Here is a 25,496-nt window from a genome sequence, read left to right on the forward strand (position 1 = left end):
TTCCAGGTTATTTTTCTTTCTTCCCTTTTCTTTTCCTTTTTTTTCCTTTGCCTATTTTAAGCGTTGGCTACAAAATGAATGCTCTGCTTACTAGAGTCCTTTATCATGTAATGTTTTCAGCAGACACTCAAGAATTAAATATGCACAATTTCCATAATACTGATTATCCCTGTTTAAGTGCTATTTTAGAGGGTATTAATTTCTGTTGCAGTAACAGCCACAGCACTTAGCACCACCAGCCCAGTTTTCCCTCTGTGCCTGAGACTCGGGTTTGGTGCGAGCCAGGATTTGGCCTGAATTGCCCACCACCGGTTTTAGCCCCGCTGCTCGGAACGGTAATGGATTTGTGTGCTGCAGACAGCCAGGGCCAGCCAGGGCCAGGAGTTGGTGCTTGGTTTGAAGAAGGCTGCCTCTGTCACTTTTGATATCTTCTGGGTTTTGTATGCAGAAACACAAAGCACAATTAGAATACAGTTATATATCCTCATAGTTATTAAAGCTTGGATTAACATGACATAAAGTTTTGTCTGGGGAGCCTTTTGCTATGGCTCAGGGAGCATTTTCGTGTGACAGTAATAGGCTACAGTTAATATACTTGAATGATACCAGAATCTGTGTAATAAGACAGAACAAAGGGGGTTTATTTGAAGCTGAATTACAAAGGTGGAATTATCATTGTGAACAATCCACTGAGATCGCAGCTTAATTATTGTATCTTGCATTATTTCAGCATAATAAAGTGTAGTCAGTGAAGCAAAGTTAAAAAAAATACATACACGCATCTCGGAAGGACATCTTGTCAGTCACGCGGGATTGATGTGTGGACCTGTCACCTTATTCTTAACAACAAAATCCTCTCTTTGCCCGTTTTTGCCGTTTGTTTGATTTACCGAGCCTGTTTGCCGTGATTCAAGAGTCTCTTGTAACGTTTCTAGGAGAGATTCATCACTGGGACATAATCCATTCAAATAGCTTTTGGGCAAGAAATGAAAAGTGTTTGAAGCCAAGAGGTTTCAAACAAAACGTTCAAAGGCAGCTGTTGGGCCCTGTAGAGGAAGAAAGGGGACGGCTTTATTGTTCTCCAGGGCTTAGGGGAGAAAAAGGAGTGAAAAGGTGGGAGCTTCCTTTTGAATCCCCTTTTCCTGGCCATGGGCAAGCCAAGCGCGTGCCGGTCTCTGCGGCGAGGTGCGATGCACAGCCCTCGCTCCCCGGCCCTTCCCTGGGGATCGGTGTGCTGGGGGGGTCCTGGGGACCGGGGGGCTCTGGGGAAGCGAGGAGAGAGGGCGCGCGTCCCGTGCATTTGTGCGTGTGCCCGCGCGCGGGTACGAGGCGGGTGGAAATGGCAGCTTTGGAAAAGTCTTGCAAATAGGCGTTGTTTTGGAAAACATTTGCAACTAGACGTTGTTTCGGTCGACGACCGAAAAAAAATTGGTGGCAAAAATAAGCCATCCTTTTTAAAAAAATAAATCAGACCAAAGTGTGAAAAGCAAGCAACGTGTTTTGCATTAAACCCACATGTAATGCTATTGCAGTAAACAGGGTGCCTTCTTTTGGGGGTAGAATAGCGGGGTTCGGTTAAGGTGTTTGGGTTATCTTTCTGGTTTTACCCCTGGTCGGTGTGGTGAGGGTTTGAGGCAGCTTCACCTGAACGTGATCAGTCTCCCCGTGCCAGGGAAAGATGCGGAGCTTTAAGGAGGGGACTGCAGAGCACCTCGACGTCCCCGGGGAAAACATGCCACGAAAGCGCACCTTATTGCAACGATTACATCAGGTTTTTGTTGAGAGAGGATGGCATCTGTGGCCAGATGCTGTTTTAATGGCTGAAATTGTCTTTCCCTGATGACGGGGTGCTCCTGCTGAGCTTGTGCCTGTCTCTGCCTGTTCCTGACCCTGCCCGGACCCTGCCGGCGTGCCTGCCCGGCCGGGGAGCCTTTGCTTGGTGGCCTTTTGGCCGTTCTCACGTGTAGGGCGTTATTGAACCATCTTGCATTTGTACTGAAAGTTAACTGTCTGCCTGTGCCTTGAATCCCCATTGTATGGGTAATAAGGGTGGAGGAGGATCCTTGTTTTAATTTTCATTTATAAACTGAAGAAAATTATTTCTTTTTTACAGAAATCATTTTGATGATTTAAGTAGCTGCGGGAGGCTGAATGGCTTCAACGTGGTTTTAAACAAAAAACAAAGGGAAAAAAAAAAAAAACCCACTGCAGAAAACATTGTTTTTTCTGTAATAGGCTTTAAAAGAGTAGTAATGTAGTTCCAGAAATCTGGGTACGGTGATTATGCCTGTAATCCCCGCGCTGTCCAGGGGTAATTAAAAATTGCAGCTGAACCTTGGTTTCAAATGACTGGGTGAGGCTCTGTCAAACTAATGAGAGCTTGCGTTGTTGACACGTGTAAAACTCAATTTACCCACCAATAACCGCGGTTCGTGGGCATTAAATCTCTCTCCAAACAATGTGACACTGGGGCACAGCGGGATGCGCTCGCGTTCGAGGGGCTGGGAGAGGGGCTGAGGTGTGAGAGGAGCTGTGCCGAGCCGCAGCCAGTGCCGCTAATTGCTTTCTTTTTAATATTGTATTCAGCCTTAATAGCCCGTTCTCCTGGTGGATTGCCTTTCCCAGCATTTATTACAGCATGCTTAGGAGCCAGACTGGAGAGTGGGAGGGGGTGGAGCTGAAGGGAATAAAATCAAGGTGGTACTTTAAAAATCCATCCCGACAGCCCAAACTAACGTTCCAGTCTGAGCTCCCTGATTGAGCTCAAATTAAAGGGGACCAGGCTGCAGCGAGCATCCCGAGGTCTTGAGTGATCAAAATGGCATTTTGTGCCCAGTGCTCCTCATTTTGTAAAACCCTCGGGCCAGCAAGCAGGCTGGGTGGCGGGTTATCGAGGGGCGATTGGCGGCGGTGATTACCGCCAAGGGTTACTGCTAACGATGCTTTTTTGCCGTCTTTGGGCTTCTGTCTTGTCATCAAGACTTGCTGGCATATTTTAAAAGAGGTAGAGGAAGAGTCTAAACCCACGAACGACAGAAATCGGAGGGGGTGCTTCGTTGATGTTGTTTCTCCTCTCTCGAAGGTGGGCGAAGTGCTGTAGTGCAAGTGATGCAGGGATGTGAACGGGGCTGTAAGTCCAAGGAAATCTGCACTGCCAGCTCTGGCTGTTTCAGTGCCGGGGCAGAGCTCTTGTCTGTTCAAGCACATTGTGAAAATAAACCCAGGGACTTGTATTCTTCTGTCTTTATCACTACTTTGCGACAACGGGAAAATCGCTTTTTGTTTCTGTGCATCGGTGCCGCGAGCTGCTGGAGCAAGCAGCGTGTCTCTGTGTGTGTGCGAGGAGCGCGTGGGGCTCTGATCCAACAGCCTTATATATAAAAAAAAAAAAGTCATAAGTCATCAGTGTAGTGAGTGCCTGAGTACAGTTCTCTGAATCCCCACCTCGGCAGCAGCCTGCGCAGGAATCAAGGACTTGGGAGCGAGCTGCGCGGGCCCAGCTGCCTTCCTCTGTCTGCTGCGAAGCCCGGGGTTAGAGGGGGGACTTGGACCCCCGAGCCGGCAATTTGGCACCCTCCTTGAGTGCAGCAGCTTGCAACACTTGTTACAGGAAGGGTCTGGGTTGCGAGTGTTTTTTCCGTAAATTAGAAAATCCCTGAATGTAGAGATATAAGCTATGTTTGATTTGGAGTTGAAGGACAAGGGGAGGAGAGAGTTCTGTTTAGAAGAAATAGCCCTGGAAAAATATTCTTAAATATGCAAGTCAGTATATGAAAAGAACAATAAAAAGAAAAAGGATCTAGCAGGAAATAAAATGAAACTTTTTTTCATTACAGTCAAGGGAAACTTAGATGAGTTTTTCTTTGCTAATAAACTACACTGTTTCATTTTGCAGCTGAGCCTTTTGCTGAAGCTGACTGTGGCAATTGTTCATACTTCTTTTTTTTTTTTTTTTCCTTAAACTCTGGGCAATAAAAAAGTCCTTCATGCATCAGGAAACATAGTAATGCAATACTTGTCTTATCTTCACACTTATTCAGCAGGTATTTACAAAAGGGCAGCAGGAAGCTCTTTAAACTCGATCCTGTTACTTTGCTCAGGATGTCTCTTAATCAGATCTGTTTACCTGTGTCCGTCCTACACTGGAATTGTACTGCAAAGGCGTCTGTAAAAAAAACCACCCTTGGTTTCTTGTGAATAGGGTTTTTCTCAATATACTCTATAACAGGGAGGGCTCTGAGCTAGTTTTTACTCTACGACTTAAGGGCACTGAATGAAAACCCATAGGTTATTACGGTCCATTTAGTGGGTAAGAAAGAGCTATGCTTTAAATGCTGTGTGTTTGTACTCTCAAATGTGATAGAGAGGTGTGTGGTTAGGTTATTTCTCTGTGGGCTTTGTCACTGGGTGAACAGGAACTTCTTTTCTGCTCAGAGTAATGTGATAACACAGGGATGCGGGGAATCGTGGTGTGCTGACCACTGGGTCCCTTGGGTCTTGATTCCAGAAGGTGCTTACAAGGAAAGGTGCAAATGTCATTGTTGCCTTCAGAAACCAGGTCTTGGAAGGACTTAATTGCACTTAACTGTGTGCTTGAAATTGAGCCACACTTAATAGTAGTTCCCATTTACTAGGAGTTGTTCCCGAAGTAGTAAATGAATGACTTGGAGTCCGATGTGTTGTACTTTGGTGTTCAGAGAGATAGTTTCTAATGCTCTTTCTGGCATGTGGCTTTTAATGGTCTCTTTGCATCTCGTTATTTGGCATGTTTGTTTGTAGCAAACAAACCAGCTGCTCGTGTTTTAGTGTTGCGTCAATAGGGAAAACGCTGGGTTTGGAAAGAAAAGACTTTACCCTGCGTGTAGCGCGCTTCATCCAAGGACCCGCAAGTGCTCCACAAATATTTGAAGCTCCTTCTCTGCTGAGAGAGGTTGTAGCCTTATTAGTTCTGGGTGTTGCCGGGTCCAGCTCCCATGTGGAGCCCCGGAGGAGGCTGGACCCTGCCCAAGCCCCGAGGGCTGCCGGGGGAGCTGGAGGCAGCAGCCGCTGGCTGGGGCTGCCGGAGTCTGCTCTCTCGCTAGCATAAGCTCGCCGTAGCGTGCCACAGGCGAGAGCAGCTCCGGCCGGGGCCGACAGCCTCGATGCCCGGTGCCAGAGAGGCAGATTCAGGCTCCCAGGCTTCAGGGCGAGCAGGTGAAGGCTTCTGGCCGGGGGTATTTGCTGCACGGTTTGTTGGTGGCCCAAAACAGTCCCTTGTGTAATTTTGATGGGTTGTCACTGTGTGCTTTAACACCTTTTTTTTTTTTTTTTTTCTCCAGGAAAGGCACTAATTCAGCCATCCTCTGCCTGCCTGTATGGAGCATCACGGCGAGGTGGTGGGATGGGGTGGGGGGGCTGCTGGGTGGCTCGAACAGGAGGGTGGCCCCCTCGGAGGGGTGCAGGTCCAAGCCAGCTTGGGCTTTAGCTGGCTCCACAGCTGTAAAACCTGAGTTTCTTGTGTGGAAAATGCCGTGTGCCCTCCCAGCCTGGGACCTGCGTCCTGGGCTGCAGCAAAGCGAACAGAGATAGGCTGAGTTTGAACTGATGCTGTAATTACATTAGATGACGATGTCCCTCTTGCTGCAGCCCGGAAAGGAGGACAGATATTTAAATTTGTTGGCTTTTCAGGTGGTGGTATTGCTTAGTATGGCTAAAGCCCATCAAGAGAGAAAGGGGAATACACGTCTGCTGTCCACGTGTGTGTCCATGTGTGGCCACGTGTGTTCACCGGGAGCTTCCTCTCCTCATGGAAGTGTCATGGTTCCCAAAATCTGCGCTGGCCAGGCCTGATGGGCAGCACCTCTTAAGTATTGTTTGGAAAAGAAAACAGATTGCAACTTTGCAGTGCTAATATGCAAACGAGCACTGTGAAGGGAGGAAGAATTATTTCTGCTGACGGCAGCTAATGTTCCGTGAAAGTAAAATCACAAACCGCGTTGCACCTGGCTTGCTGAAATGCTGAAGGAGCAATGTTCCTCCAGTGCCCCCGTGGTGGGATCGCCTCTGCGCTGCTGGCATGGAGGAGAGCGGCCCTTTCCCTGCCCTGCGGCACCTTTGGGAGCATTTAACTGGATGGGAGGACTCGGCCCGGGAATCCTCTGATGGAGTAGAGAAGCCAAGATGAACTTTAGTGTCGTCGGCTCTTGTGGTTGTGCTGTGACTCTTGTGATATTTGATGTGTTTAAGCTTCGGTTCGAGTCACGTGGAGTTCTCAGCATTTGCTTTCAAAAGAGCAAAAGTTCTCCTGCGTTTCAGCAGCAGAAGCTTAAACACGTAAACCCTAATGGGTCCCGTGTGAGCGCCAAAAAAGAATATTTTAAAATTATTGTGCGTGCATTTAAAAAGTACAGTGTGCGTGTGTTTGTCTTATGGTTTTATCTGGTGGTAACTCCTTCAGGCAGCTAGTGAGGGGATGGGGCTGGAGCAGGACTGATGGATCACGGGTTCTTCATTTGTTTGTGGATCTTGCAAGAAAATGCTTACCAAAAGTTACTTAGTTGTTGGGGAAATTTGTAGAAAATAGTGCACGATACGTGCACGTGCGTGTTTGCAGGGAGACAGGATGTCTTGAATAAATAGGTGGGCAAGGATGCGTGTGGAAGATAGATCTCCTGATGCCAGCAGGGAACCGAAGGCAAAGATTTCCAGGATCGCGGTTGGCTCTGGCGCCACATACGGGTCACTTAAAAAGCCTGTAGCTTAATTTCCCTTCTAGTCCCACCCTCTTCCTTGTCTATTAGATGGGTAAAACACAAAGATGTTTTGAGGCCGGGTGAATTAAATGTTTGTCAGAGAGTTTGGAGGCTCTCCAGCAGATGTTTTGAACTAGATTCTGTTCTTGCCTCTCCAGCAAAGGGCGGCAGCGGGAGCTCCGTGATTTAACACTGGCTTCGGATTGAACGAGATCAGAATATGCTCCTTCTCTTGCTTTTTATGCATACTGAAGTGTTCTTAGCTGTTGACATATATTTTAAAGTTATCAATCGCTCCCTGCCTCATACTGTAGCACGGACCAACTTTGATCACAGAAGAAATTTCTGTGGCACCAATTTCTGGCAGAAATGTAGATTGGAGTTTTATTGTAGCAGTGATGGAGGTGCTGCTCTGATTCACAAATACATTTTGTTAACCAAATGCTACAGCTTTGTGTAAACATGTGTATCGTGTGGCATTAGATCAGTCTGTTTCCAGAAACAAGTATCGATGTCTGCTTTCTGTCCTTTGTTAGGTTAGCTTGCACTTTTTTTTTAAAGAAAGCGGCTTGTCTAGGATGGGGGATGTGACTGTGTGTGGCAGCAGACATCTGAAATGCTGGCGAGGAAAGAGGGGAGCAGCTCTGTCGCAAGAGACGTGCCCCCAGGAGCGTGGGGTCCTCCAGCTGCTGTTCTTACCTCCTTGGGTGGTCCTTACCTCGAATCCCATCCGTGGGCAAAAACCCACCAGTGCAGGACTGGTTTAAGCTGGTGTGGCCCATCCACTGGGCTAAACGCCTGCAATGGCCTCTATCGGCACAGAGCCGGTTCGCGGTGGTGCCGGTCCCCAGAGACCACTAAGGCCATGAGCGTTTGGGCACTGGGTAGTGCCCCGTCTCTGCCCGTTCTCAGCAAAAGATGCTGCTCTTTGCGGTGAAATTTTGGGTGAGTTTGTGCAAATCTCCATCAATGCTGGGCTATAAGTAGCACAGCATCTAGCAAGTTGTTCTTAGCCCTTCTTTTGTGGTTTGTGTGTGTTGCTAGTGACCACGTGGAGTCAAGTCTCAGGTTCTTGCTGCAGGGTGGTCGTGTGTACCCTCTGTACCCTTTATCCGTTGGGATCTCAGAGCGCTGAACTGCAGTTGAATGTTTATTAGCTGCAGCACTGCTTGCCTGGGAGAAGGGCAGGAGGATCAGGGATGTCTCGCTGGCTCCTGCAAGCTCTCTGAGATGTGGTCTCGGTGTTGGCTCCTCTGACTCTCTTATTCCGTTTCAGAAATGCAGCACTGGAACCTATTTTCCCGTCAAGCTAAGGAGACCCAGGAGACAGCTGCCTGTGCGCTGGCGGGCATAAATTGTTCTGGGCAATTAGACCTGGCTGCAGGACTTGATTGCGGAGATCGGATCCAGCCCAAGGCTTGCTTTGCTCTGACGGAGGCAGGCTATTCTGTCTCTGTAAAAGCACAGCGAACATATACATGCCCTGCGGCCAAGGAGAGGGTAGCACTAAGGTGGTCTTGCTTGGCTCTCTGTGTCACTATTGTCTTCAGCTTGATTTCCATTGTGAAAGGCATCCCCGAAGTACTCGGTGTTACAGGTAACTGGGAGATGAGGGCCACCTCGTCAAGAGAGAGTAGCTGCCGGTGCCGGGATGAATGATGAGTTGTTAGTGCTGCCTCCTAGAGCGGTTTGTTCCGCATCCCTTTTTCTTGCAGGGACCCCTGTGCCTCTCTCTGGTGGTGGTCCTGGCTGCACAGGTATATCGTACCTTTTGGAGAAACGTCCCTGGGAGTTTGTACAATGGCAACCATTCTGCTGGGTGGAGGTCGTTACCAACCCATGCTGATGTTACACCATCTTACTGGCACTGGCCTCGCTTCTTTTCTTTCCTGTTTTCATTGCCTTCTCCACTGCTGGTCCTGTAGTGGCACAGCAGTCCCTAACGCTGAAGAAAGAACTGTCTTTTATGTTTCTGAGTTGTTGGTTGGTTGGTTGGTGTTTGGTTTTTTGGTTTATTTTTTTGCAAGAAACTTGTCTTCCCAGCCGGTGGTGTTAGCTAATGTCTGCTGGAACTCTGATGTGGACAAGGGAAGTTCTCAGCCAAGACAGCAGGTCAAAGGAGAACTCCAAGAGTCCTTACAGAGTTTATGACTTGATCTGAGCGTGGCAAAGAGCCTTGCTTTCATCAATACTTTGTATTATTAATGCCAGAGAGAAGGAAATCCTGAGAAATCATCTATGGAGTCATTTTTAATTTGTCCTGCCGCGGAAAGCTGTTTTTTCTGGAGAGCATTAGCCGTTCTTACATCCCCCTTGGTAGAATAAGCATTGAGTAACGTGTTGGTGTTTTGCAGGAGCATTTTGAAGTCCAAGAGTAGCCACCATGCTTTTTGGCGAGCATTTGGGATGCTCTTTGCCATGTCACGGCTGGTGAGCAAGCCCTGAGATTAACGTGATTGAATGACTGTTTTAATTTCAGCCCTGATGGAGCAAAATTAGTTACAATGATATGTGTGTGTTGAATAAAATTGTAGTTTTATTAGCTATAATTGCTGAAGAAGACTTTTTAAAGACTCAACTGCTGGGGGGGAAAAATTGCTAGCACTGGAATTTGTTCTTGCACAGTATGGCATTGATTATTATCATGGTGCATAATATGTCGGTCCTCGGTTGGTGAGTCGTCACTGCGAGCCACTGGGAAGCGCTCAGCAAGGGACCTCACTGTGTGTCTCCAGCCCCCCCCGGGGAGCCCTGCACAAATTGTGCCTGATCCGCAGAGGATATGAATCTCTCACCACGCGGCTGGGAGCCGGGGCTGCCTAGCGAAGAAGCTGTAGCGGTTCGTGCTTTCAGCCCCGGAGGTCTCCGGTTTGCTGCCCGGCGCGTTGGCCGAGTCAGCAGCCGTCAGGGTTGAGCGCAGGAGCGGAGCCCTCGCGCGTGGTGGGGTGGTGGAACAGGGACCAGCCACGATCCGACCTGGGAGCCTGTGGTTCGGTGTGGTCGTCTGTGCCGGGACACGGGGCCGCAAACGCCGCGGTCCGGCTGGCTGGGGCGAGGAAGGCGCTTGGGCGATGGGCAAGGGTGCTGGGGATGCCTTGGGACAGGGGAAGGAGCCGCGCTGGGAGCGGCGGGGCGTGCTTGATGGAAAGAGGGGAAAAGGTTAAAGTATTTGTTTCTTTGTTTAATTCCATTGTAATCAAACCCAGAGGCCTGGTGTGGGGGAACCATTTTTTTCTAACTGTCTGGCGGGCGATATGCATTTGTCTTAATTTATGTGGGGGGAGGTTGTAAATCTGCAGAAGCACGTTGCTAGTGCTTAGATTTCACATGCACGCCTAAAATAATAGCACCTGACAGTTTACTAGCAGCTAAGAGGTTTTTCTGCTTCAGAAAGCAAAATATTGGAGGAGTTGTGCAGTGTGTATAAATAATTTGAGGAATTAGACCAGAATATCCAGCACACTTTTCTTGGGAGAGCAGAAGAAGTGATAGACCTGTAGAGTTTATGAGTTGGGGACTGGAGAGGGTAGAAACACAACCCAGCTGTGTGTAGCTGAATGTCATCCTTCCATAATTTCTTTTCTCCTAGGACCCAATCTGAATTGCCACAGTGTCTGATTACAGTGCGTTATTTCATTTGTCTGCCCTAATTCTTCTTTACCTTGAAGGGATGGAGAACGTAGTACCAAATCTGCTCGGGAGTGTTGGAAACAAACAGCTCCTCCGTTCCCAGGGGGGACACGTGAAGGGAATGCAGGAACATCTCGACCTGCTCTGGATGCGTTGGGAACTCAGGTTTTGGTTCAGGAAAATATTTCCTGGGCTGGATGAGGAGGAATGTGAGGCATAAAGACTGTTGTGTTTCCGTTCAGTATAGTTACGGTAGTTTCCCCATGGAGGTTTTACCCAATGAGTAAACTTGATTCAAACGGAAAAAAAAAAGAACGTGGAGATGTGAAATAGTGGCTGTCGTTACTCCTGTGCGTGCAGGCACCTTGTAAATGAACGTTGGCTTTGCAAGCTGCACGTACGCGAACCACTTCTTGGGTTTGCCGGTCCGTGCAGACGTCGTGCGGTTGTAGAAGTACAAGCCTGGATGTGAAATTTTCCAGAAACCATCCTGGTTTGGTCAACTCGGCTTTCAGTGGCAGCACCGTGCTCCCATTTCTGGAGCACCGTCCTCCAGAAGCTTGCTGGATGGCTGCTGGTCTTTGCAGAGGGCTCAGCCTGTTCCTTAAGGTGTGAGCGGCCCTGGGCTGGCGCCAGGTTTGATCATCCTTCGTGGAAAAGAGAGGGGTTGAAAATCCTGAAGAGGAAAGTGGAAGGAATGAATGGAGAATATCGTGTGTTCTTGTGCCGGGCTAGATCAGTTGCATTAAATTCAGAGCCTTTCTGAGTACAATTAATAGTCACTTTATTTAGGTCACCCTGGTTTTGTTGCTTTAAATATATGCCTCCATTAAAGTGGAAGAAAATCAAATACATTTATCTCTGTGGAGCCTTTTGTGAACTGGTTGGGCATATTTTAAATAACCCTGGGAACTGTTAGGATTATTAAAGCCTTTGGCTCCTCCAGGTTTTTTTCTTCCCTCCTATTCTCCCCTATTCCTCCTTCCAGGCAGTGAGTAATGAAGTGGTATAGCCCTTCCTTTTCTCAGAGCCCCAAGTGGATTGGAAAAAAAAAAAAAAAAGTTAAATAAACTAAAGCCCATTAGTTAGGCTTTATATAAGAAACTGGGTCTAAATTGGATGTATATATGGGGTATGCTGGGACAGAGGAGAAGTCTGTTGGGCTTAAGTGTCCGTTTGTAACTGGTATTATCTGGCAAGTCTTTTTTTCTTCTTTTTTTATTTACCTTAAGTGCTGAGACTGTTCATTTTGCAATACACTCTCATTTGATGCCCTGAATTAGTTCAGATTAATCAGCTCCTTTAAGCCTCCATATTGAGCCATATTACACCTGAAAAGAGGTAAAAAATGGGGATTGCCAGCTGCTTTCCGCGTGTGCTGGGTGGGAGGTGGCTCTCTGCTTGGTGGCTCAGCATCTCACACCTGTGCTGGGGAAATTCAGCTCTTCGCTGGTGCGGTGTTTTTCGCCATGCCCCGAGAACATGCTCACAGGAGGCCACTTTCGTAGCTGGTAGCAGGGTTCAGCGGGCAGTGTGTGGTGGGGGATCAGCCGAGCCTTGCGGGGGGCAATTGCACTTCCAGTCCTGTCTCTAACCCTGGAGGAAACTTCCTTCTCTTTTGTAAGCAAGGTGCTAGTTGCATGTTCTGAGTTGAGACCTGGAAAACTTGCAGTTCGAGCGTCTTTAAAATGCTGGGCGAGCAAGGGAGCCTCAGGTTGGAGGAGGGGGTTAACTTTTGGACAGTCACAGCTCCTGAATGTACTTGAGTTTCGCTGTGGGTTGTTTTTTGGTGTGGTTTTTTTTTTTTTCCCTTCCCCTGAAATAGGGATCAATTTGCTTACTACAGGGTTTACTGCCGGTTACCTTGACTGTGTCCCTTATTTCTCCTTGATGAAAACTTGAACAAGCCGCTTGTGTTTGATTCACAGAGAACCGTGAGAAACGGGCTGTGTGTGTGAGGCAGTGTGGTTTTCTCATTCTATTCAGCCCTTTGTATATTCAAATTCTTCTAGTTTCAGTTCTTGCTGTTCTGCCAGATTTCCATACCATTGATGGGTTTTCTGAATTAATAAGTTTCTTTCTCCCCCTCCCTCCCATACCCTCGCCACCTTTTTGCAACTGGTGAAAAGTTTTTCTAAGCGCGCTGCCCTCTCCATATTGATTTTCTTCTCTTGCTTGTCTAACCAGCTCTTAGATGTTTTATTTTGCAAAGCGTTAATAGAATTTTCCTTTTGCCATTGCACTTTATCTATTCAGGAGGTTTCAAGAAGTCTCATTGTGTCACCAGACTATGGAGGAAAGAGGCTATTCTTCTGTTACAATGGCTGCCCTAAAAAATAACGCAGGGTGGGGTAAACTCAGAAAGGGCAGAGACGGAGATAAAATGTTCTGACCTTAGGAAACAGAAAAGATAACCAATTAGACATTGTTGAAAGGGCACCAGCTGGCTTGAAGAACACCCCACTGATTATTTTTTCTTAGAGGCATGCTTGGTCCACGTCTGAAGCTGCAGAGCCGCTTCCCCCCCTTGCAGGTTTTCAGATTTGAACTGGCAGGGCCGACCCTCTCGTAGGTAGCTGCGCGCCCGGTTCTGATCCCAGAAATAGGTACCACTGCTCGGAGAGATGGAGCACCCACCTCCAGGGTACCTGCGCTCCTCAGGGTCCCAGCCAGCATGATGGAAAGCTGCTGGATTAGCCCATGCAGGCTGCGTTTGTTACTGCTAATAAGGATTTATTTGCATAAAAAAGATCTCTGCCAAGATCATCATTCCAGCAAAGCAGGGCCTTAGTACACATGGCACAAAATGTTGTTTGCCCGGAGGACGTGTATCTGGTGGGTGAGACGTGTCACGCTGTACAGGTGGGAGAGGCGACCAGAACGGCAGATCCCCCGTAGGACCGCGAACCGGACCCAGAGCCCCTCGCCCCCTCCAGTGCCTGGTCCCGCGCCAGGACCTGTCCCTCCTCTGGAGGAGCAGGATGAGGCTGTACGAGAGGTTCAAACCCACGGTGCTGCTGCTGCCGGCCACAGCTGAGCCCAGGAGAGGTTTTTGCACCCCGCAGCTCAAGGTTCAGCCTGCTGGGAGGGTTTGGGCTGAGACATGGCCGTGCTAAAGCGAGGTTAGAGTTGCGTCGTGTCTCTTCTCCCCCTAACAGCAATACAAGCAGCCTTTTTAAAGTCCCCAGTAATGTCCTTGCAGGAGGAGGTGTCATTTTGAAATGACGGCCCTTTCAGTGTGGATCCAGCTGGGAGAGCCTGTGCCCAGCAGCAGCCTCCGGCTCGGGGGACAGAGGACCTCCCTGGGCTGGTGGGACCTGTGCTGCAGTGCGTCCAAGACCTCTGGGCTCTGGTATGGGATTTGGGGCAGAAAGGTTACACTGGAAAAGTTGCATGTTAAAACTTCTGCAACGGCGATTAGCATGAGGACAAAAGGGTGGTTGGCACGCTCGCGTGGACCCAGGCGGAGGAAGCAGCGATGTTCTAGGAAACAGCATTAGGTGCGACATGTAATTTTTGGTTCCGGTGAGGCCAAGACCTGTGAGAATGAAAAATAAAGATTGCTGTGTAAACGTAACCCCAGAGCAGAGATAAGCGGTGGTGGCAGGGTGAACGGGAGCTCTGTCCTTATCTGCCTTCTGATATTACTCATACTTGTGAATTTTCTTCCTTGGAGTGAAGAAAGACAGCAGGACAAATGGCTCTGTGCTTAATGTGGTTTGGATTTTTCAGTACATCAGCATCTTTAGGTCTAATTCAAGATGGGTATCAAGGAGGCATGCTGTTCTCCTCCTCCTCAGGCCATTGCTAACATTTTGCAAACCATTTTGGCTGAAAAAGCTAAGAACAAGTTAACCAGAGACAGGTTTTTAGATGAGTTTAGGCATAGCGTAAGGTTTTGCTGCACTGTATTTTTTTTACTGTATCCTGGAACATATTTTAGTCCCATAGTTAAGAGAGGGTCAAGCTGTGTTTTTGCCACCTTCCCAAAATACGTCTCTGCTCAGCCAAGACCGAGATTGTACTACTGCACAGAAGTAGGCTGGATGTGTGTTCCCCTACATAAGAGGACTACAGTCAAACTGTATTCCCTGAACCGTGAATTTTATCCGGGCGGGAGCTTTCAAATCCTGCTGTAATTCCAGGATCACGTTGAGGCAACAAAAGCTGGCACAGCTACCGCAGTTGGTCCCACCTTCCCATAAGGTGCCGCTTCTCTGCCCTCTGCAGCAGCAGCCTGTCCCTTGCGTCAGCACAAGCGTTGGTTTAGCCGTGCCGGGAAACCGATCTGGCTTAAAACTAACCTGGAAGAGAAAGTGTGGTTCATTTTAACCTGGAGCGGTTCCCTGGCTTGATCTGCTGCGCAGACGTGGTGGCAGAAAGGAAGAGGTCAGCACAGGAGCGGGCACAGGCAGTTGGGGTGAAGGTAGACCCTTTGGTGGTACTGTGTGTAAGGTGAAGAGAGCATTGTAAATCACTTTTCCTAGAATAAATTATTTATAGAAAAGACAGAATATAAGAACATGGAAGTATCATAAAAATTACTGGGGAAAAAACCCTTAAAAAACCCCCACCAAACAAACAAAAAAAACGCACCCCAAAACCCACCCCCACAGACAACTAGTAGAGTCCTTTAAAGAATAAAAGCTTTTCTTTAAAGATCTTCTCCCTTCCCCCAACGTCTTCTGCAATTTAGCGGTGATACAGGTTTTCATCAGCCCCTAGTTTACAACAGGGAATAGCAAGTCTGTAATTTCTTTCCAGAAAGATTGCCCAGGACACTGACCTGCCCCAGCTCTTGCAGCCTCTGAGCAACAGTTTAAAATGGGATAATGCTGGAAAATAAACCCCAGCACAACATCCTTCTAAAATAAGTGTAAAATTTTAGGTGTGGCTGCACAGATTAAATGGAGGTGGAATAAATCATGCAAATAGTAATGAAAGTTGAAAGCAATTTGGTTGCACTTCAATACGTTTCATCAGTCATCTCTCTTCTGAAGTGGAAATGCCAAGCCTGATGCGAATTAAACTTTCTCTCTCCTCCCTCTCCCCTCTTTCCTCTAGCTTTTCAAAAGGCCTTTTGAAAACCTTTCTTGGCTGACCAGATTTTACCCTGCTCCTACTTCTTGTAACCTCCTCATTCTCAGCCAAGACAGTGACTCTAATTTGGAAAAGTCATGGGCTTGATTTGCATCCACAATTCCTCTCTTGGCCCTTCCTTATCTCCCTACAAAAGGGAATAAGACTGAGATGAGGCACAGCCGGGGACCGACGAGAGGTGGAAGAGCTCCTTAGCTATTTGGCTTTTTAGGGCAACAAAACTTCTAATGTTCCCTCTTCCGCTTTAGGATCAAATGTCAGCTAGGACGGGAGTTGAAAGCAGCAGATTTACAAAGGGAAGAGCTGACTCTGAGCAAAAGCAAGGAGATCTGATGCATCATTTGTACCCGAGCTGAGGCTGCTCCTGCCTTTGTCTCCCCTTCCCAGTTTGTCTCTTGTGTCTTTGCGAACCGTGCAGCCAGTGTGTTAAAGCGTGCATCTCCCCGCTTCTGTCTTGCAGGTAGAGGACGCCATGCTTATGTTTGACAAGACGACCAACAGGCATAGAGGTAAGAGAGAACGGGAGCTCAGACATCACGTTTTGTGACAGCTTCTGCATGGTGAGCACAGCCAAAAATCAGCGTCAGCACGTTGACCCAGTGGCTAAATCCAGTGGTGCTAAATCAGCAGAGCCGTTTGTGTTTGAGACGGCTCCCTCTGTCCTGCAGGTGTTGCAGAGGAAGGGCTGTTTGGCATGTAATGCTACATGTCACGTGGATTTTCTTATTAGAGATGACTTTTCTGGTCAGTCTAATGACTTATCTTTGGGAGGACCGTTCTCGGGCTCCGTGGCGTCCCTGGAGATAGTCAAGCCCAGGGAGCTGGGTGCGGGGAGACTGCAGGGAAGCAGAGGTTTTGTACCAAGGTGGCTAGCATTAAATTAAGCTGGGCATAAGGCCAGTTAAGCTGAGACACCAGGAAATTAAGATGCTAAACCCCTCCACTGAGGTTTCGAGCGTTCTGGAGTTCTGAAGCTGAGGACTCCAATGATGGTAGCTCAGAATAAGCAGGATCTCTAGAAGAGGAATTTCCCTCCACATATTTCACAAGAGAGACAAGGTTTCATCACTGCTTGTACAGTTCTGTGAAAATGAGCTGAGGATTATTTTCAGTGTTATGGCCGTTCCTTTCAGTGGAAATAAATGATGCTCCTCTGTCTCTCAGCGAGCAGTTCACGTTATCGCTGCAGCAGAGACGCCGAGCTCCAGGCAGAGAGCGGCCTGGCAGCCGCTCCGTTCAGCTGGGAGGGAGCAAAACGTACCTGGGCTCCCACAGTGGCACCCGAAACTGCACTGGGGACAGGCTCCGAGACCCTTTTCTCTTCTCTCCGAACGAGATTGATTTTATGCCACCAGTCTCCCTGCTTTAACACGGCATGTGCTTGGAGGCAGTGCAGGAAGCCAGCGCAGCTTGTGGCTTCTGCCCCCGTGCGACAGCGTGGACGTGTAGCCCCGAGGTTTGTCGTTTGCCCTTCGCACTACAGCCTCTTTGGGGGGCTCTCTCGATTGATACGGTTATTGTCTCAGCCACAAATGTGTCAGCTGCTCGGGGCGGCATGTGTAGCCCGTTTGTTTAGGGAGGCTGCGCCCAGCCAGGCAGGGATGGGAGCCCTGGGAACAGGAGAGGGGAGCAATCCAGAGTGCCCGGCCACTGCCGCCTCATCTTCATCTCTGTAGCAGGGTCAGAAGACCGAACGTCCCAGCTCTGAATTATTCACTGTTCTGATATTTGCCTTAACAAGCGACTTAGTGCATGTGGATGGCTGGGTGAGTCAGGCAAACCTCCAGGATAGCATTCCCTCCCTCCAGCAGCTCCCTCCCAGGCACTGATCCCTCTCTGAAGTCGGGGATCGTAGTACCCTGGAAAATTCAGCAGCAGCGAGCAAAAGACTTTGCTTGGAAAGATAGGCTCTTCAGAGCCAGAGTAGGCATGCGAACAGCCAGTGCCCATCAGTTTTGTAACAGGAACCAAGCATTCAAAACTCTTACATAGTTTGGAAAGTTCAACCCCTGACAACTTCCTTTTATATCCAGGGAGTTTTCCACCCTTCTCTTTGCAACCACCCTTAAACAGGCCATAAATACCCTTCTCCATTCAGGATCTTGGCACGTTGTTTGTTGCATTTAAGAGCTGTGTTATGTGTTGCTTTTGTGCTGGGCACGAGGGCCCCGCGTCCCCACTCTGAAGTGGTCTGCTGGCAGCTGAGCTCAAGGAGTACTGGGGGGCTCTGCTCCCAGCAAGGCACATACTCAGCAGATTTGGCCCCTGTGAATGCGTTTCAGCGAGTCTCCCGCCTGCTTCTGTTTGTATTCCTCGTTCGCTTCTCTTAAACTCTTTCTTAACCTGGCAAGTTCACGCGGTGTGCATCGGATAGGCTGGCAACGCATCCTGGCGTTCATCTCCACGCCTTATCCTTTTGAGGCTTTTGCAGCCCGATTTGCAAGTCCCTGACCCGCGGTTTTGTGTCTCCTCCTCGCAGAGCAGGTCTCCGCCGTCCCTCTCCAAGGGCGCAGGAGGCCGGAGGCGCGGGGGACTCCCCACGGACGGCTTGTCCTGGGGGACGTCGGCTTGTCCTGGGGGATGTCAGAATGTCCTGCAGCCCATCGGCAGGGCTGGGTGGCCCCAGCAGCTGCCGTATCCCCAGATAAGGGCTCTCAGGGGGAGAAGGTCTCTGTTTGCTGAAATGTCCCAAATCCTGGAGGTTTGATCCCACTGAGGCTCTTGGCTGTGCCTGCGGTGAGCTCTGTTTCTGCCCACCAAACTCCCTGGTGGTCTCTTAACAGCTTGTGCCTGCCTTGAACTGGGCTCCACTGCCAGGGTAGGGAGGAGGCTCTGCAGGGACAATAAAAATAGAGCGATGGTGTGTTAGTCCTTCCTTTGCTTCCTGCAAGCAAGACGCTCGTCTCTTCCCCGTGTACCTCAAGGTGATCCCTCCTTTGTCCCCGCCGGTGGCACTGTGCTGCTGTAAGCACTTTCCAAGGTGTGAGGGCACGGGGAAGCGCTGGTGTTCGTGCTCCGCTGCTGCTGAGCTCTGCTCTGACAGCTCCGCTTCGGCTTTTCTGTGCTCTTAGGGGAAGCTGAAGTAGTGTGCTGGGGAGCCCTGCTCTCAGGTGTGAACCTGAGCGATAAGCCCTGGAGGATGGATTCGTCTTTAAAAAGCATCTTTCCTCTGTCTTACCTGGAGAAAAGGTTCATAACTGCTGAGGTTGAGGGCTGCAGATTGAAGGGGCACCTTAGCAGCCATGAAACCTGTTGGTTTTTTCCACAAAGTGCTTTTTCCCCACGATCTGCGTTGGAAGACGAGAGGGAGCAGGTCTTCCTTTTTTACCCCAGGAATTCTGTGAATTTATTTCACTGGTTAATATTTTTTTTACAGCCTGTTTTTTCTACATGCAAGCTGTAAAATTTCTCTTCGCATTAGCATCCCTGTGAAAGCTCGAGTTGTAAGGGAGGAGGAACTAAGAGTCCAAAAGGACCAAAAGCAGACTGCAAATGCCGTACGGGATGTTACCCACACCTCCCATACGCTCCACTGGCATCAGGCTCCGGACCCGGGTCTGTCCCCAGTTGCTCGTGCCGCCCAGGGGACAGGGTGGGCTGGAGCCCCCCCTCCCCGCTCCTGGCAAATACAGGAGTTCTCTGGCACTCAGGAGGGTCAGCTCTGTTTGTGAGGCTGTTTCCCAGGGAACAGGCTTACCCTTTTGCTGGGTGAAGGACAATGCTGCTTATTTGCCAGGATTAGCCCAAATTCCTGCGAGCGGGTGAGGTGCGGCCGGTGCCGAGGGGCTCTGCTGCTGCGGCTGGAGCAGCTGCCAGGGAGGCATGAAAGTCTGAGCTCCGGGTCTTTACCTCTGCCAAGTACAGGTAGAAGGAAGAAACAAGTGTAGGAGGCAGAGTAAAGAGTCATCTTCATCTTCACCCTTGAATTTATCCAGTCTTTTCTGACATTTTTTCCTTCTCTGTACAGGTAGCTACCGCTAATCAGACTAATAAACTGGCTAGTGGGCTGTTGTGATGAAGAGAGTTCTGCTGCATCGATTGGTCATAAAATCACCCCAGATTTTACAAATTGTGACATTCTGATTGTGTTGGAAACATGTTTAAAATGCGGTAGCATGCAGCAACAGTGTTAATGGCAATTCTTAAAACCACTTGCGGGTTGCAATCTGTATCTTCAAATTAGCCAAGGGAAAGAGAAATGGCAGATAAAATATCCGTTGTGGTTTACTGTAGTTAGTCTATGCCTAAAATAATCAACGTAGACGAGGGAAAGGAAAAGTATTAAAATTCACTCCCTACTGCTAGAAGGCAAGATAAATTTCCTTGCAAGCAAATTGAGAATATTTGTTAACATAATTCTGGCACGTATGTGTTACTCGTGTGTGCGTATGCTGGTAGTGTGTACCTCCCCTGCACGCGCAGCACTGAACCAACACCAATTAGTTAGTGGAAACGCACAGATTTAACCGGACACAGCCAGAGGGATTTTCAAAGCCGCTCATCATTGAACAGTTTTATTATTACCTTGGGAAGGCTTGAAAACCCCACCCAAAATAAAACTTAATGCCTTGCCAATGGAGCACATAACTTTTATAACATTAAAAATGTCATCAGGCTAACCATGTTGTTGCCTCTGCTGGTGTCTTTTTCTTTTTTAATGTCCAGCAATTCCTGGATGTTCTCTAAGGAAAATAAGACTCAGAGCTATTGCATTTCAGGCCTATCTGTCTAGCCATATTAAAGGCAGGCTTCAAAATCCGTGAGTATTTAGTTGAAGGAGCGGTTAATTTTTGGAGTATTGTAGGTAAAACAATCCCTAGCTTTACTGGGATGCAGTGTCTTCTTGCAAGGCTTCTTCTTCTGGCTTGGCCACTTGTGATAGTGGGCGTGCAATGAACTAGCACTTATAAGGCAAATATCTCTGGGTCAGCTTAGTTAAGATGCTATTTCTTTTTGGAAAGGAAGTGTTGGTAATCCTCTGTTTCTGTAGCCTGCGCTGTACTTTTGCACTTCTGTACAGGGAGCAAAACCACACACAAAAGTTCTCCAGGCGCTCTGGAAGATCACTTTCATCACTTCGTCACTGCCTAAAATTTCATAGAGCTGAAAATTACTGGGTCAATCTTGAAAGGATTTAGTAATTGGAAAGAAAAAAAAAGAGGGTGGTGTTATTTTGTTACCCTTGCAAAGTGCAGATAAAATCTGGAGTTCAGCATTAGTTATTGATCTTTGGAGTTAGAGGGAGCCTGGCAAGATGATGATGTCCTTCTAACTTCATTATGGCAGGGAGCTCCAGAAAGCATACCAATTTACTGCCGAGCAAGTGGAGCAGCCGGAGCTGGAGGGGCAGCGCCTTGCCCTTGGGGAGTGGGCTCAGCCCTTCCTGGGCAGGGTACATTTGTGGAAGGGAAAAATGCGGGGAAGTGGAACATCTCCTGATAAACTGGTGTGGCAACTCCCCTTTCTCCGCTTTCTTTCTGCAACAGTTAAACATGAGGGTAGAGACGAGTCAAGAGAAGGCGGCATATCGGCATATTGGTTAGCTGGTGTAACGGGAGGCTCTTGATCACAGCCTTAAATGCTCTCCACCAGCGTGTACTTGTTTCGCGCTTGCCTGTAGCCATCGACCGCCCCAGAAGCCGTCCACGGCGTGCATCGTGACAGTCCCACGTCTTGAACCTGCCAAAAGACAAATAAAGATTTTGAGTGATTGAATCCCCTGAGCTGTAATTGCCGATATTGAATGCAATGCTATATGTTTTTCAAAGCCATTCAGAACTCAGAGTTCTTTTCATATCAGTTAACTCTCTCACATCAGGAATGGCAGAGGGAAGCGACAGCATGGGATTTGGACTTCTTTAACCCTAAAACTAAACAAAATTAAAGAAAGGCAGGCTGGCTGTGCGATACAAACAATATTCTATGTGTTAGGGGTTAAAAAAAATCTCCAAAAGACAGGCATTGGTTGTGGCAGAGCTTTAAAACGACTTGATTTTTGCAGGGCTGAGCCGTCGGCCCAGCAGCTCCCCGGGGTGCTTTCCGACCAGGCTCTGCCGAGCCCCCGCAGCGCCCGGGGGCTGCCCACCCTTGAGCAGGGCACGCGGAGACGGCCGGCACCCTCGCCTGGCATCGCGGCAGCCTTCTTGTGGAGACACGGGAGCTCCGCAGCCATGGGGAGAGCGGTGCGCCCGAGGTTTGGGTTTAATCTAAAACCGCAGAATTCGGACCAAAAAAGATCCGTGCACCTCGTGCCACCGAGACGGCACGCAGGAGCGCGGGGTCCGCTGCGTCCTTCCCGCGGTCTCCGCGCTCAAGGAGGAACGTGAGGGTCGTGCTTCCCGTTTGCGCTACCCCTGCCTAGCAGATTTCAGTGCATAAAAGTAATTGTCCAGGTGGAAGCAGTTGGCGTAATGGTTGTATTTATTGGAAGAGACAGGAGTGATGTTGTTAGTGAGATACCGTCTGTGCCTCGGTGAAGGATGATGCTTTTCTTAGGAGAAAAATAGCCTTTTGTGTTCTGTCCGGCTGCCAAAACCTCAGTTTTGTAGTTGACCTCTGAAGTTATAATTGACATTTTTATAGATGAGATATAAATATAATTAAGAGTCGCTGCAATTATTTGTTTATCGCCATCTCCCTCAAGTAAGGCAAGATCATGTGCATTTAAAAATACATCCCCTGGCAGTTTTGAGTAGAGTATTTAAAATATATAGAAATAATTGCCTAATTTGGTCATTTTCAGCATAGCTTTTCTTGGCAGCAGTCTGGCGATAGTATCGAGCGTTTTGAGGACAGCTCGGAGGGAACCTTTCGTCTGCTCACATAGTTTTGCTTTTAGAAGGATGGAGCTAAAGGGAGAGCTGCTGTTTGCCCAGGTTGGACCTGTAGGATTTTGGAAAAGCATCCACAAACACAGTGGTGGTATTTTTTTAGAGCATAAAGTGCTTTAAGGGCTTTGGATGAAAAGTGTGACATAAGGTATAAATGGAGGCAGTATCATTGTTATTGCTTTCCTAGATGAGACACACTTTTATTCCCTTGTCAGTTGTATCGCTTCGTAAATGGCACTCCAGAGAGTGCAGTTGTTTTGAGAGAAGCGCTCGCTCGGCTCGGCCTCACCGCTCCTTACCTGGTGAAATTCATCCCGGGGACCTGGGGTTTGCAACGCGGAGAGAGACTTTAACCCTTGGTGCATAGAGATGCAGAGAGTTTATCTTCTGCCAAAAGCACAGCGGATTGGAGGGAGGAGTAGCTGCAGACAGGGGGTTTTAGCAAATATTTGCTTCAAAACTTCGTGAGGGCTGTGAAGATTCATTAGTTAATATTATTTACCGTTTACAGACCTGTCAGTGAAAGCGGTGATGGCTGAGCGGTAATACCGTCAGTCATACCTATCTATTTAGATTGCAGCTATGACATGTGCCATATTAATATTTTATATGTGTATGGTTTTAATATTACATCCTCACTTATAAATATTCATGTCATAAACCGCATTAACGGCTGTGATGCTGAAGAGCAATAGTCACACCTCTCTGCTTCACGTCATGAGTTCACCTCCGTCCCGGGTGAAGCCAAGGTAGGAGTTGGGATGGCTGCGGCTGGTGAGACGGACCATGGGGAAGGGGCTCGTGGTTTCAGCCCCGCTCTCGGGGCCGGGTGGCCACGGCCCACCAATTTCCCGTTTGGCGTCAATTTAGCCCCCTTAGCCTCTGCTTCGGGTGCTGGGGACCGTCGGCGTAACCCCCCCAGGGCCAGGGTGGCAGGCGCTGCTGGGGTGGTGGCACGGCAGTGGCCCCAAGCTTGACAGGCTTGGTGCTGCTCCCTACTTCGGTGTTACTAAACACAAAACAAAAAGGAAAAGCTGCCAATTCTTGGATCCATCTCCCTTGTCTTTTAATTTCCTGGCCAGCGCGTATTGCTGCTGCATCAGGGCACCTTACGTGAAGTGTAAAAATAAATGCATTCAAGCCAGTATGAGCCCTGCATCCCAGTAGACTCTGTTTCAGAATAGCAAATAAGGCTCCTGGCCACGCTTTTCAAGGCGATTATTGAACGTCTCGGGTGGTTACAGTCATTCTGCCCCCAGCCTCATGCTGGATAACGCCACCTGAGGCTTGGAATAATTGCCCAGCTATGTACTGTCTGTCATACCTTATTGCTTAATTTTATACCAGTAATGAAAATTACATCCAGAGGAGGAGAAAGAGCGAACAGCTGCACTGGCCGGGACGCACCGAAGGAATAGATGTGTGCAAATGCTTTCTCTAAAGAAGGGGAGAGGCTCGGCTTGCCAGTAGCACTCGGGAGATGGCTTGACATTTTTATTTTCTTGTTTAACAAACAAATGCAATAATAATAAGAAAAAAAATCCCGCCAACCTCCGGTAAAGGTTGCAAACGCAGCCCAGCAATTAGTTTGGAAGTCTCCAGTTACATAATCAGACTTTAAGGTAAATATCAACTTAAAAGTACATTGTAAAGGACAGCAGATTTGTAAAACTCATTTGTATCTTGTCTTCATAGCTAACGTCTAAACAAATTATTTAGTTCCCTCTCCCCAGAGGGAGAGCCCTACACAGCCAGACCTTTTTGACCTTCTTAATTTATCCAGCCTCCTTTCGATTAGCCCTAATCCAGGTAGTAACGAGAGGAGACGTTGGCTGAAAGGCTCGGTCCTGGGCGCTCTGCCTCCGCACCCTCTCTGCCACGGGAGGCGAGGTGAAGGCAGGCATCCCTGATGGCTGGCGCTGGGTCGCTGACAGCTCTGCAAAGTGGGTGTCAGGCACTAATAAATGCAGGAGACAACGTCCTGCTCTTGTTCCCCTGATGGAAAGGGCTGCAGGAAGGGAGGATCAGAGCCAGAGCATAAAACCTGCAGGAAGGAAGAGGCGTGCAGGAGGAAATTTAGCATTTTCTCTGGCACCTGTATACAGAAGATATTAAATAGCTTTTCGAATACCAGTTAAGCTTTCTGATGTTACTGGCATGCAATAAATGATGGTTTTGCAGATCGTCAGAGGCTGATAGCCGGACGCCTCGGATGGGAAAGTAGAGAGGCAGAAAGATGGGAGATGGCAGCGGTGGTCCCGCAGAAGGTGTCTGTGTGGCGTCCAGGGATAGGCATAGGCAGGACCACAGGGAGAAAACTGGGAGTTTCCTTCCCGCAGAACTGCGGTTAACAGTCACTCTTAAAAAGAAAAATCTTCCCATTCACTTAGTACTGAACAGTATCAATAACTTAATGCAATTAGACTACAGTCGTATTGGAGAGTGCAAAGTAAATCAGTGGAGTCTTTCCCATCCCTGACAGGCTCTTCAGGAAACGTAAAGCAAGAGTTGTGCAAATATTTAAGAACTTACTTAAAATTAGGGTAATGGTTAAGTTGTACTTGCAGAAAGCCAGTACGCGTGAGCTCTGCCAGGATGAGTGCTTGTGTTAGGCAACGTAATCTTCCCAGCTGAAACTGTGTGGGGAAGACAGTGAGGTCATTTCAACACAACTTCAGTTTGCCATCTTTATTGTCACTGCTGAGCAGCCAGTTTGAGCGACAGATAAATTAGCAAAAATCCGGATGATCTATGAATGGAAAGAAACCCTAAATGCCATGAATATGTTCTTGCTTATGACTCTACTCAGCTGATGAAACCAAAACCCTTCTGCTTCCCAGAAAGCAGGAGCGAAGTGATTAGCAGGTAGTGCTTCAAGTCTTGTGGGACTATTTGAAAATGTTAATTGAGGAAAGGCCAGAAACAGGAGGAGAACAAAATGCAACATTTACATAGACGGGCAGTCTTAATACAATGAGCAGAATTAAAATCAGCATGGTGACCTTGAGAAAATAGGCAGCTACTCACAGCATGCCCATGCCCAAAAATGTGATATGAAAATATTGAGACACACCGTGCAGCTTTCACTCCCCGGTGTGTTGTTTTCTTCTCCCAGTGGATTGCTGAAAGCCGACTGGGCGAGTCCTCTCAAATAGGCATTGGGGGGCGGGAGGGGTTTTTTTGGTTTTTTTTGTTTTTGTTTTTT

At 48.3% G+C, this 25,496-nt stretch overlaps 1 protein-coding gene across 19 annotated transcripts in view; it reads left to right on the forward strand.

Moving 5' to 3' along the window:
• MSI2 (musashi RNA binding protein 2) overlaps positions 1-25,496 on the forward strand; it is a 259,784-nt gene that overhangs the window by 139,902 nt on the left and 94,386 nt on the right. For all 19 annotated transcript variants that reach the window (XM_049803462.1, XM_049803455.1, XM_049803456.1 and 16 more), the window contains one exon: positions 15,922-15,970. In XM_049803462.1, the coding sequence (XP_049659419.1) occupies positions 15,922-15,970 (49 nt within the window). The remainder of the gene's footprint in view (positions 1-15,921; positions 15,971-25,496) is intronic.

Source organism: Accipiter gentilis, chromosome 6 (genome assembly GCF_929443795.1).
Source record: "Accipiter gentilis chromosome 6, bAccGen1.1, whole genome shotgun sequence".
NCBI lineage: Eukaryota > Metazoa > Chordata > Aves > Accipitriformes > Accipitridae > Astur > Astur gentilis.